The sequence below is a fragment of the Rhea pennata genome, chromosome 4 (assembly GCF_028389875.1).
Source record: "Rhea pennata isolate bPtePen1 chromosome 4, bPtePen1.pri, whole genome shotgun sequence".
Lineage (NCBI taxonomy): Eukaryota > Metazoa > Chordata > Aves > Rheiformes > Rheidae > Rhea > Rhea pennata.
Window position 1 is genome coordinate 28,841,657 of NC_084666.1, and position 13,569 is coordinate 28,855,225.

The following is a 13,569-nucleotide window of genomic DNA, read 5'->3' on the forward strand; positions in this document are numbered from 1 at the left end:
CTTCATGTGGGAGCCGGGAGCCATCTTCCTGGCAGCAGCACATTCAAGAGCCACAGAGACTTTGGATGCTCTCCCCATCGTCTGCTTCAGGCTAGTCAAAGCACCTAGAGCAGGTGTAGTTCAAAGCAGCATCCACTGCTAAGAGCTGAAGTCTCATCTGAGGCTAATGGGGAGACGAAGGTGGTTAGTCTGCTTCCAAAATTGAACAGGAAGAAACATCGGCTATGGAGGGGGATCAGGAAGAATAAACTACATAGGGGATAGCAGATATACTGTGTGAGAAGGGCAGACTCAAGGATGGGTTGGAGCATTTTTTTAGAAAACCTGGTGAAATGTTGTCTGCTGCCTTGCATCTGAACTGTCCTGCCCATAACTTCCTTGGGAAAGGGTCTGTTTTTGACTCTGTAGGAAAAGGTGTCTGGGAGGAGGCTGACCTCTCCGTTGCTGCTCCCACTGTCCCGCATGCAAGGGGCAGCTGGTATTTTAATCTTGGAAGTGAAACAAAAGGAGAATAGCCTGAGGTTCAGTGTGTAGGGTATCTAGACATGGATCTTGTTTGTCAAGATTTCAGAGGAAAAGCGCAAGCCACTTATCAGTAGAGAGGAATGAGAGGCCAAAAGGGTAATAGAGATAATTTTGTGAAGGTTCAAAGGCACAGCTTGCTTGGACGACTCTGTCCTAACTGCCTTGGCTTAAGTATTTTATTTTTGGCATCACAAGATGAACTCAGATATTAATTCAGTCTTTTCAATTGAAATTTTTATGTGTGACCCTTAGATCCAGTACCTTTTCATTTTAAGTCGGTAATCAAAAATGTTTTCTGCCCCTGTCTGAGATGGCTTTTAAACAGATAGTACTATCTGCTCCTTGGTGTACTCGATGGGGCTGTTCCTAGCAGTGGTATAACGGCACCCCAGAGGTTCATGATCCAGTCCAGAAGCAGTACAGCTGTATCCAGGCTAACCTACCTTGCTTCTCAGCAGTGCTCATTAACTTGTCTGGTCCATCACCACTGATACGTCACTAGATAGTAAACAGGTCCCTGGCAGGCTCCTTCTGAGCATCCTTGTACTATGCCTGCTAGATGCACTACGTGGGAGCTTGTAGCTGCTTGGACAGCAAATGTGTCTGCTTAAAAAGAATTCAAATACATGCATCTTCAGAGATAGGATGAAAGCTCCTTCAGAATAATGCTAATCCGTCCTGAAGGCCAAGTCTCCAACATGAGTTTGAACTTTAATTGCTGTCTCTAATATGCAAAAAATAGACTCTTTGAGTCTGAACACTTGTTACCAACAGTGTTTCACAGCAAAATGCTAACACCGTTATCATCCATGTGGCTGTGGCTTCGTACAGGTTTGCGTAGGTTTGGTACCAATACTACAGCCAACTTTATCTGAAAAAAATTCTTTTTTTTTTCATACAATAACTGCATTTTTAGAACTGTCTTTTTACCTGGGTACCAGGTTTGCGTGTTGCTACCAGGTCCTTCACCATTTTGACCTCAGAGACTGTCACTCCACCAATCATATAGATGATCAGAAGAGGATGATCACCAGGGTGAGGGCGATTCACCTGTAAAATGACAGAAAGCGTTATTTGTAGCTGCTCATTCCATCTCCAAACCTGTGCAGAGCACACTGGCAGTGATCAGCACCATAAGCTGCCTAAAGAAGATAGACTCCTGATGAGGATGCTCAGAAGGAAATATTCATGGAACACTGGTTCCCACAGCAATTCAATGGGAGATCAATGAGGATAAGTGAGGTTAAAAATGAAGAGCATTTCCAGGGTTATGGAGTCTTCACAGCTTTCACTGAAATCTAGAGGATTTCCCATGATGTTTGAGGACCTTTCCCTCTTTCTTCATTCCTCTCCTCCTTTTCCAGAGTGGGAGGGCAGCACTTGTGCAGATGCATAGTTTGAATACATATACACCTAGGGCTTGAAGGAATAAGGGGTAAATTATGATCTAGTAGAAGGAAAAGGTCTAGTCTAAACATGTGAGAATCCCTGCTGTAGGTCAGCAGCAGAAGGAATCATAAATGTTTTTTCATTAATGCAATGAATAATCCTTTACAATTAATCTAATGAAAGTAAATCTGATTCATTATAGAACAAGATCAGTTTTAGCTCATTTCACTTCAAAGTTTTCGGTATTTCTATTATTGGGGTATAAATGGGGCTAATATGGAAAATCTTTGCCCAAACAAAATACTTTTTTCGATTTTTCTAATTATCATTAAAATGGAAAAAACATTCCATTTCAGTCAAGACTATAGAACTACATTTTGTTTTTAGATGTGAAGGGGATACTTTATATTAGTTTCCTCTAAACCATTTCTAAAAGTATGATTTGTTTGCTGTTTTCTCGCCCTCTCTCTTTCTTAATAAAACACACTACTCTGATAAAGCCTTGCGCCACGCTTTGCGGAGCCCTGGGATGTGACGTGAATGGAGCCCAGGCAATCGCTCGTGTTACAACACCGCATGCCTCCGAGTATGAAACAGTCCGAATGTTTGGCTCTGGAAAGTGACAGTGAGAATGGTTCAATTTCATACAATCATAGAATCAGTATGGTTGGAAGGGACCTCTGGAGATCATCTAGTCCAACCTTCCCCTGCTCAGCAGGGTCACCTAGAGCATGGTAGACAGGGTTGCATCCAGGCAGGCCTTGAATATCTCCAGAGAAGGAGACTCCACAGCCTCTCTGGGCAACCTGGTCCACTGCTCCGTCACTCTCACAGTGACGAAATTCTTCCTCATGTTCAGGCGGAACTTCCTGTGCTTCAATTTCTGCCCATCGCCTCTTGTCCTGTCACATGGGACAACTGAAAACGAGTCTGTTCCCGCCCCGTTGACACCCTCCCTTCAGGTACTCGTACACATTGATAAGATCCCCCCTCAGTCTTCTCTTCCCCAGGTTGAAGAGGCCCAGCTCTCACAGCCGTTCCTTATAGGGCAGATGCTCCAGCCCTCTGATCATCTTCGTAGCCCTATGCTGGACTCTCTCCAGTAGCTCCATGTCTCTCTTGTACTGGGGAGCCCAGAACTGGACACAGTACTCGAGATGAGACCTCCCCAGGGCTGAGTAGAGGGGCAGGATCACCTCCCTCGACCTGCTGGCAACACGCTTCCTAATGCACCCCAGGAGACCCTTGGCCTTCCTGGCCACAGGGGCATACTGCTGGCTCAGGGTCAACTTGTTATCCACCAGCACTCCCAGGCCTTTCTCTGCAGAGCTGCTCTCCAGCAGGTCAGCCCCCAGCTTGTACTGGTGCCAAGGGTTATTTCTGCCTAGGTGCAGGACTCTGCACTTGCCCTTGTTGAACCTCATGAGGTTGCTCTCCACCCAGTTCTCCAGCCTGTCCAGGTCTCTCTGAATGGCAGCACAGCCCTCAGGTGTGTCAGTCACTCCTCCCAGCTTGGTATCATCGGCAAACCTGCTGAGGAGGCACTCTGTCCCCTCATCCAGGTCATTGATGAAGAAGTCGAACAGGATGTGACCCAGTACTGAGCCCTGGGGGACGTCACTAGCCACAGGCCTCCAACTAGACTCCACACCACTGATGACCACCCTCTGAGCTCTGCCTTTCAGCCAGTTCTCAATCCACCTCACTGTCCACTCGTCTAACCCACACTTCCTGAACTTATCTAGGAGGATGTTATGGGAGACAGTGTCAAAAGCCTCGCTGAAGTCAAGGTACACAACGTTCACCGCTCTCCCCTCATCTACCCAGCCAGTCATTCCATCAGAGAAGGCTATCAGATTGGTTAAGCAGAATTTCCCCTTGGTGAATCCATGCTGGCTACTCCTGATCACCACCTTCTCCTCCATATGTCTGGAGATGACATCCAGAATGAGCTGTTCCATCCCCTTTGCAGGGATGGAGGTGAGGCTGACCAGCCTATAGTTGCCTGGGTCCTCCTTCTTGCCCTTTTTGAAGACTGGAGTGACACTGGCTTTCTTCCAGTCCTCAGGCACCTCTCTGGTTCTCCAGGACCTTTCAAAGATGATGGAGAGGGGCCTGGCAACAACATCTGCCAGCTCCCTCAGTACCCGTGGGTGCATCCCATCCAGGCCCATGGATTTGTGGATGTCTAGCCTGCCCAGATCTCTAATCCTTTCCTCCTCAACCAAAGAAAAGTTGTCCCTTCTCCAGACTTTCTCCCTCATGTCCAGGCTCTGGGATTCTTGAGGGCTGCCCTTAGCAGGGAAGACTGAAGCAAAGAAGGCATCCAGTAATTCTGCCTTCTCTGTATCCCTTGTCACCAGGGCCCATGCCCCATTCAGCAGTGGGCCCACATTTTCCCCAGTCCTTCTCTTGCTGCTGATGTATTTGAAGAAGCCCTTCCTATTGTCCTTGACATCCCTTGCCAGACTCAATTCCAACTGGGCCTTAGCCTTCCTCACCGCATCTCTGCATACTCTGACTGCATTCCTATAATTCTCCCAAGAATTTGCTCTGTTTTAGACTCTCTACCCCCTCTCCTTCCAGATGCGTAGGTTTTCGGCAGCATTTGTTTGACAGAATGAGAGTGGGAATCAGTCCATGCTTGGGCGGAGCACAGCTCCTCCACTTCCACCACTACAGCAGCTACTGTCTTTGATCCCTGTGGTTCCAGCTCCTCGGGGTACAGCTCTTCTGTTCCTTATTGTGGCTGTCCTATATTTAGTTTTTGGGCAGTATTTTCGTCCTGCAGCTCCGTCATGCTTTCTGACTGGCGTCCTTCAGAAAAGGCTTTTCCCTTTGAAGCAAGCATGGGGGACAGCGTGCTCGCTCTCTCTCCAGGCTGGCTAGCCTTTGATTACACAGTGCTCCCTGTTAAATGCTCCTCCCCAGGAACAGAGCTCTTGAATTCCTCAGGAGTTTGAAATCTGTACAAAAAGCCTTAGACAGATGCATTACTGAGCTGAGTTTCTTTGTATTGAGTGTTTATTCTCTTAATCTCACCTGCTTTCCTAGCCATCTTCATTCAACTGCTGGCACAGATAGCATATATACTACATTTTAGCAGGGTGTCCTGCAATTCTAGTATTCCCTTTAGCAATTTTCCATTTAGACTAACAGAACAATTAAATCAATATTACCAGACCTTACAAAGATGCTCTATTTATCCACTTTCCCATGTTAGACTTCTTTTCCATGTTAGACTTCTTATTATCCACATAAAACACTGTGTTAACCTCAAGAGGAAAAAAGCCCACTCTTTAATTACAGATACCATGAGGAGTTTGAGTAAGATATAAATATTTACTTAAAAAGGTCAGCTAGAACTATTACTTGCTCAAATATTAAAGTATTTCATGTCATAATTGCTGTAAGCAGTGAAACAGGGTTAAAGAACTAACTGCTCACAAAGATGATGAACTTAAAATTGGCAAAACAAAATGCACCTCAAGGCAATACAGAAATTACTAGGTTTACTCCTTTTCCCAGCTCTTTTCTACTCTTACTCCTGTTACCAGAGCAGGCTACTCCAACTACTCCACTCCATTTCATGAAGACTCTTACATGAAGATCTCAAACTCCAGAAGCTTGGTACTGAATAAAGTCTGTCTGTCTTATTATCTTTCCTAGTGACAACAAACCTATCACTGACATGCATGTATAACATTGGAAAAAATGTAAGGACATCCAGCCCAAGAATACTAATTAGAAAACACGGGTTTTCATGCCTATAGTGAAGAGAAAATATCTTGACAAATCATTTCCTTCAGTCAAAATAAGCCTAGATCCAAACACATGTTCCCTATATAAAACTTATTATTTTTCTCAAGTTCAAACCACAAATTCCAGAAATGCATATTAAAAATACTATTAGGCATGCAAACTCTAAATTAAATTAAAGCTGCAATGAAAAGGATTTTGGAATCTGTAATTTTCTTATGCTATGCACAAATGTTTTGAAGGAGGACAATGCTTTGGGTACAAAATATTTGGCTGGGTTAAGAATGTAAGTTTCTGCCAAGATTTTTCTGTTGGATAATACAATCACCCAAGGCTGTCTCTTTTGAAGGAATTGGCTCCATGCAGCTAAACACATCTCATTTCTGTGATACAGAAGAACAGAAATGCACCACAACAAAAGCAACATGCACACTCTGGAATCCTCCTAAAACTAGTTTGCTTCAGGACATTTCCAGGTCCTGTAAATCTCAGTTACTATGAAATTTTAATTTTGCAAAACTTCCTGACTGAAATTCACTCTAAGTTCAAAATGCCATGCATTAAAAACGATTGCTACAGTTGTCTTGGGCATTTGGGAAGACGAAGAAAAAAGCAAAACCCTGAAAGCTGCTAGCTATGCTGAGCATAGGCATCATAAAGATACAATCAAAACTTGGTTAACTGACAACATCATAGAATCATAAGGTTGAAAGGGACTTCTGGAGATCATCTAGTCCAACCCTCAGCATAGCCCTGTACAGGGATTGAACCTGCAACCTTAGCATTAGCAGCACCATGCTCTAACCAACTGAGCTAAACCTGCCCCTGAGATGCCTTCTTAGCTTTGCTCTCACAAACTCATCACCATGCGCCAAGACTTGTGAAATTGCCTCTACACATTGTTGGGCAGCTGGGTAGAGAGTAAGGTCTGCTGCTGCAGTGATAAGGGTTGGTTGCATGATTGATGTAATGGCAGAGAAAAGACCAGTGTGTTCCCCATCAGGAAAATCCTCCATAAATAGAGGCAAAGGAGCCCAAAGGAGGGACATTCCCTGGACCAGCAAAGCTTCTCTACTGAACACCAGGGCCTTTGCTGCAGCTCAGAGCTGACCACTCTTGTATTTTCTCAGGATAGTGGTGGTTAAAGGGTTCACTGGTGGCACATATGTCTGCACAGAGAAGCAGGAGAATGGAAGATGGGAAAGCATGGGTGAAGGTCAGTAAAACTCTGATGACACAAGATGCCCTCCTGGCTGTGTCCTCTGAAGATCAGCAGAAATGACTTTGACTGGCCTATGAGGGTTAACTCCGCCCTCCAACCAGGAAACCAGCACCAGTGCATGTGTTATTTGTGACCAATCATAAACCAATTAATCCAGCTGAATAACTGGAAAAAATAACAGGTAAACACATCAATCTTCTGAAATTAGACTGCTGTGCAGGGCACTTGGTATCACTGAAGCGGTCTTGCTTAGATCATCATAAACTTTACATGGTCTAGAGCTGCAGTAAAAAGAGGAATCCTTGAAGCATGGAGGCCTTTTCCCTCTACATTAACTAAGCTTCAAAAGAAACACAGAGAAACACTTTGGGCTGAGAGTTACCTTTAAAATTCTTTCCTGGTTGAATAAATTTGAGTCCATCAGATAAGCGAGGCATTAATCATGACAGGAGAGGGAAAGACTCCTTTGACTACTTACTGCTCAGTCATTCAAACTCTTCGCATGTTCTCAGTCACTGTTTTCTGATAGGAGGCAATTTAGAAAGCAGGATTACCTATGCCAAAGGACTGGCTTAGGACACATAATCTGAATAAGAAATCAAGTCCTCTATCGTGCAGGAGGTGGCTGCAGCCTAATATATCTGGGATAATCAAGGCTGCTTTTATACTTATGAAAGCATTTTTATTTGAGTTGGCATTTATATTCAGGAATTGAAGAGGAAAGATAAATGCAAGGAAGCCCATGAAATAATTAGAGTGCTGATGGCACAGTAAGTGGAAAAGATCCTCTTGCATGAGAAACACAGGCTGGTCAGAAACTCATTCACACAATATTGGAGCACTAGCCAACGTGCCAAACTACAAACTAAAAGAGCAAGCGAGAACATATATTTGCAAGGTAAGTGATGATGTTCACAAAATATTCATCATACATAATGTTCACTTGATCTGCTGTTACATATTCCTTATGATAGGATATTTTACTACTAGCAGAGATGCAGATACTTGAGGCAACTGAGAAACTCTCACAGAAAACATAAACATCTAAACTGGCACAAAGAAACAAGTTACAAGCACAGCAAGACCAGCAGAAAACACTGATATGAAAGACTTACTTAAGTCACATAAAGACTGAAGAGCTTGTCTTTGCACAAACAAGACTGAGACCACAGAGGAGAGAGCAAAAGATGGTAAGCGGCTGAATGCTGGCGTGTATCTGTCCCAATGTCATTTCTCTTTCTCTGCCTCCTTGAAATCAACTTCCTCATCCAAAAATAATTTCTGCTTTTTGAATGCATGTTTGCACACGTTGTCAGCAGAGCCAGCACTATACTCACTTGGGCACAACTTGCACCTCTCAATGCTGCGAGGGAGAACAGCCCAGGCATGGTTCAAGATTCTGTAGCCTCCTGTCAGTATCCCCATCTGCACCTCTTTCAGGTAGGTTTCACCATGGGAAGGAGGCTACTGAGATGGTTTTGTTCATCCCACAACCTCCTTGATATTGGAAACATTTCAGCACAGGACTTTTTACTTAAGTAGTGGTCTGGATCAGAGCAGTTCCCTCCTTTCAAGCAAGTATAATACTCTACTCCTAATATAAATTTTACTAGCCAGAGCACCTTAAAAGTGAAAAACAAGAAAAAGTAGTGAAAGAAAAGCAGAGGAGAAAAAGCAGAAGATGAAATAAAATGAAGGTAAAATCTTCCTCTTTCTTGTCCTTCCCTCATTCATCTTTTTTCTTCATGCTGTACCATATCCTACCCTTTCTGTATGACAAAAATTTAGGAGCTAGAATAAGGCTTGCCAGCACATGCCCCATCACAGGAAACCTGAGTTCAAAATGACTTTTCAGATATACATTTCAGAGAGTCTGACCTGACTTTATGAGATTGTCTTGATACTACTATAATGAAATAACAATAACCTTTTCCTGCCCCTCTAAATCACTTGGCCAGAGTTTCCTTACTCATCACTCCTGCTGCCCTTCAAATATTGGTGGTGTTCAAAGCAGCCTTATCACTCTCTTTTTCCTTTTTCTCTCTGCCTTCTCTCCCACTACTCTGCTGACACAGGTTGGACATACATTCAGCTACCATCCCTGTGCTGATTCACCTCTCTAGTCCAGACCTGCTTCCTCCTCTCCAAGCTAAATCTGTGTCTGACATCTCTTCATGGTGGCCTGGTGCTCTAGCTATGTTCAGTTTGGCTTAACTAGCACGTTAAGTCTTTTACCTCTAACTTTTCAGGTGCTATGGATACTGTATCATCTTACTCTCAACAGACTCATAAATCTGGCACCATCTCAAAACTCTCTCCAGGTATTCACATTCACACGTTGTTTAAATCTTGTAGATATTAGATATATAGCATCTCAAAGATCATCTTCTATCTACCCACCTGGGTCAGGCCTCTATTGGTACAACACCTTTATTTTGACAGATATAAACACAGATTTATATCACATATGCATCCAGTATTTTACCATCTTACTATTTTCTTATGGCTCTCTACAATATCCTACTTTTCTTTCACATCTGATCATCGAAGCTGCTTGCCTTTTCTTTCAGTACTTTTCATGCCTATCACATCTTGATGGAGAAAGAGGCAGGGAAGAGACCTCCCTCAAGTTGTCCACTTGTCTATTCCTCATTCTCAATAGAAAAGTTCAGCCTTCTTCTATGGAAAATTCATCTCATAATTATATCCCTCATTGGCCATTTGTTACACTTTCAAGAACATATTTTCTGTTCTTTCTTGCGCTCTGCCTCCAGCTTGTGAGAAGCTTTCTGCAAACTTCCACAAGGCTACCTCCTCCTCTTCCTCTTCTGACATTATACAGTTACCAGAAATGGGAGACAGTGGCTGTCAGGCTGACTGATCCTGCCTCACTCTTTCCCTGAACTCCCACATCTGTTTGGATCTCAGCTAATCCTGCCCTCTGCAAGCTCTAATCTTCCCTTCTGTGTTAGTGCAGCAAAAAGTGCAACAGGGGTCTCTGTGACTAGAATATCTCTGTAATATACTTCTGTGATACACATGCAGACACATGCACACATGAACATTTAGACTTTCTGGAATCCATATGTTTTTGGCTGTTGTTTTTTGGTAAAGAAAGGATGAGCTGTTTTCCTAATTAAATAATAAAACCAAACACCATGAAATAAATGCAATTATGAGGGTTACCGGTAAATAAAATCCATCATTTCAGAAATCACTTGTGTGCACCAGCTTGTTTACTCTGTTTGACAGTGGAGCAACTGTGTCTTCTACTATTTTTGGAGTAGCTGCATCATGTTTTCTTCACTTCTCATACATGAATAGAAAGAACACTGGGTCCCTATTTCTATAGCTATGCTCTTCTGTTTCAGGGCATTTTGAAAATCTACTGCAACGCTACCTGGAGATTCCTAAAAACAGGCACTGAAGTTTAGGCATATCAGATTTTGTGTTTGAGATGAACCCACTCTGCTGAAATAACATAAAAACAGTTTTGTTACAGATTGACAATGGGTTCTAGGATAGTACCAACACAGCAGTCAAAATTAATTTTGTCATTTGTCTTGAAATGTATAACAGGCCCAGCAGGCATTCACACACAATAGAAAGAATGTTTTGTCCTTCCAGCTATCATAGAATCACAGAATAATTCAGGTTGGACGGAACAAACCTTTGGAGTTCATCTAGTCTACACCCCTGCTCAAAGCAGGCCAACTTCAAAATTAGATCAGGTTGCTCAGGGCTCTGTAGAGTCAGGTTTGAATATCTCAAAAGACAGAGATTCCACAGCCTTTCTGGACATAACCACTCTCATGGTGGCATTTTGTTTTCTTATATCCAACTGGGATTTCCTGTGCTGCAACTTGTGTTTGTCACTCTCACCTAGTTTGTTGATATCTATTCTGTAGTGGGGAAAAAAATTGGATGCGAAGTCCAGGTGCAGCCTCCCCAGTGCTGAGTAGAGGCAAAAAATCATATCCTTCGATCTGATCTTTCTACACTCTTCCATATTATATGAGTATTTATACTATACTCACAACCACAATTTTGATGCAGTGTGAAATAAATTTGAATTTGTCTTCAATGGAGAACTCACGATGCACAGAAGGATAGAGCTAAATTTATAGCATGATAATTACTTCACACTTAGTGTCTGTGTAGACACTTAGTGAACACTAAGCATAGTGCAATTATTAAGTGGAGCAAGCCATTTCAGAAAAGATTGCCTTAAAACATGCTAAGAGTATTCACACAGCAACTTCTGACTAATAAGCCTTCCTTCCTTCCCACTGCAAGTTTAACCTTACTGAGCTATAGAAAAGGCACCGAATATGGAATTTCTCTGATAATCTGCCTACACTATGAAAACTGACTATTTATTCCTATTTTTCTCCTGTCTTAAGGTTGCTTATTGTCCTTAAAATTCTTTGATGAGAGGTTTTGTGGAATGCCTTTTGAAAATGCAGGTAGGTTATAAGAACCTGCATTTGCCTATCAACTGACTTGTTGTCTCAAGAGCTCCAATATCTAGATGAGGTAGGACTTTCCTTTATCAAAGCCACATTAACTCCTCCCAAACACATCATTCTTATTTAGGTGTCCAGCCTTACCCTTATCTAGGTGTCTGGTCTGCTCCATTCCTCTTGTTTTGTTTCAGCAGGTGCTGCCCATTTGTTCTGTGCCTGCAATGTGGTGCTTCAAGCTATTTCTAGTTCCCATAAGAATTTAACTCTCCTAACTGCCCCTTAGGTTCTTCTGAACAATATCAGTTCAAATACATAAAATCAATTACTGCATGATTATGCTATGATCTTTGGAAAATCCTACAGATGAGCTCGGGAAGCCTGGTTTACCTTCATGAACATGCTGAATCCAGTTTTAAGGAGATCAGTGAGGCCTGACGACACATGCTCAATATCAACAGGATCAGGTCGATCAGAATTACAGATCTCTTCCACTACCTGTTTCAGCAGCGGTTTGTAAGAAGCCTGGACAAAAAGAATAGCACACTGTGAGTAAAGCTGCCAAGACCCAGTACAACTGCTTTTATAGATGTTTTATTTCCATTAAAGGAAATGAAAATATTTATTCTAGAAAGAAAACTCCTCAAAGACTTCAGAGAAATGATTGAAGCAGCGGTGGTTTCTGTGACTTTGACAGATGTGCACAGACTCAGTATCAGACTGGAAAGACAGGAAGACAGCCACAGATTTACTCTGCCCCATGAGTATCCTATGAGTAAATGGAGGCAAGGAAGGAAGTGGGGCTACTAATTTCTTTCCAGTCTTTTTTTGGGTAGAATGGAAAAGGATAACCACAGGGATGATGCTCTGTTGCCCATTGCACACAACCAAAGGATCTCATCCTCTTTGGAACATCTTTATAAAAGACCTAAGAAGGGATATTTAGGAGGTTTGCTTACTGCTCTACTCCTGTCTTCCCACCAACATCTGTCATGATATGATAGGTATCATGTCGTGACTGAAGCCTGGATATTAGCAGGACTGTGGCCAACCTGCCTGTTTCTCCCTCATGGAAGAGTGGAACTAAAAAGCCTTTTGACTCCTTCAATTTCCATGGTCAGGGCATGCAAAAAAATACTTGCTCCTGTGGAAAACCTTGTGGGGGAAAAAAAATCTCACCAATATCAGTATTTTTTTAGGAGGGGAGGGGGTGTCTAAATTCAGACAAAAGACCATTAAGGTAAAAAAAGAAAGTAGGGCAGAAAAGAAAGAGAGTAAAACAAGGTGTTCACACCAAAATTAAAAGAGAAGAGACGTGTAGGGAGAGAAGTATTTTTATTAGGTCATCTGATTCAAGCAAAATAGCATTCACAACTAATGAGTGATGACAACTCAAATACTAGTACCATCCCCATATCACTCCAGACATATCTAGAAAAACTGGAGGTTAAACATCCTTCTTACATGGAGCAGCATATTTGAAAGTGGGGTTTTCCAAGTGACACAGACATCTATCCAGTAAGCAAACTGGGTCTCCCAATTCTTTTCAGAGTGCACTGAGCACTTACACGTGATCTCTTCCAGTGCCCACAAACCTGTGCTGATTTAGTAGTTCAGAAATTTTCATATCCCTTTATGAATGGTCTGAACTATTCTGCCACTCTTAAAATGTTTCTAAGATGAAAATTTTATGGAATCATGGAAAGATCCTCTTCAATGAAAAGTTCACCTTGCTTACTTTTGTGGATAGGGTTCCATTTTGCTGCTTTCACAACTTCGTCAAAACTGCTGTGGAGCCACACAGTTTCAAGAAGTGCAACAGTCTTAGAAAATTTGCAACTTTCAAATTAGTACACTTTTTTTTTTTTTTTTTTTTTCCTTTGGGACTAGTCCTGGTACACACCATCCCTAGGTTTCTTAAGAAAATCAAGTGTTATGTCATTCAGCTTGCAGAGAGGGGATCCACAAGAGCCATCATGCACGATAAACATAAATATGGATGGAAAAAAAAGGCAAGCTACTCAGTTCTATAATTTGGAACTAAAATTTTCTAATGTACTCTCAGTAATTAAGAGATGTTTTTCATCAAACAGTGAGAAACAAAACTTACATTTTGAACCCAATTCTGCAAATGAAGAGTTACACAATTCTTCTAGTCCTTCTCACAACACAGGTGCATAATTTTTAATTGAGCCAACAAAGCAAATTACA

General features: G+C 42.3%; 1 protein-coding gene across 1 annotated transcript in view; it reads right to left on the reverse strand.

The window, feature by feature from the left end:
• The window catches only part of SCFD2 (sec1 family domain containing 2), a 215,584-nt gene that overhangs the window by 5,205 nt on the left and 196,810 nt on the right, over positions 1-13,569 (reverse strand). The window contains exons 7-8 of the mRNA XM_062574522.1: positions 11,749-11,883; positions 1,456-1,575 (exon numbers count right to left, since the gene is read on the reverse strand). Of these exons, the coding sequence (XP_062430506.1) occupies positions 1,456-1,575; positions 11,749-11,883 (255 nt within the window). The remainder of the gene's footprint in view (positions 1-1,455; positions 1,576-11,748; positions 11,884-13,569) is intronic.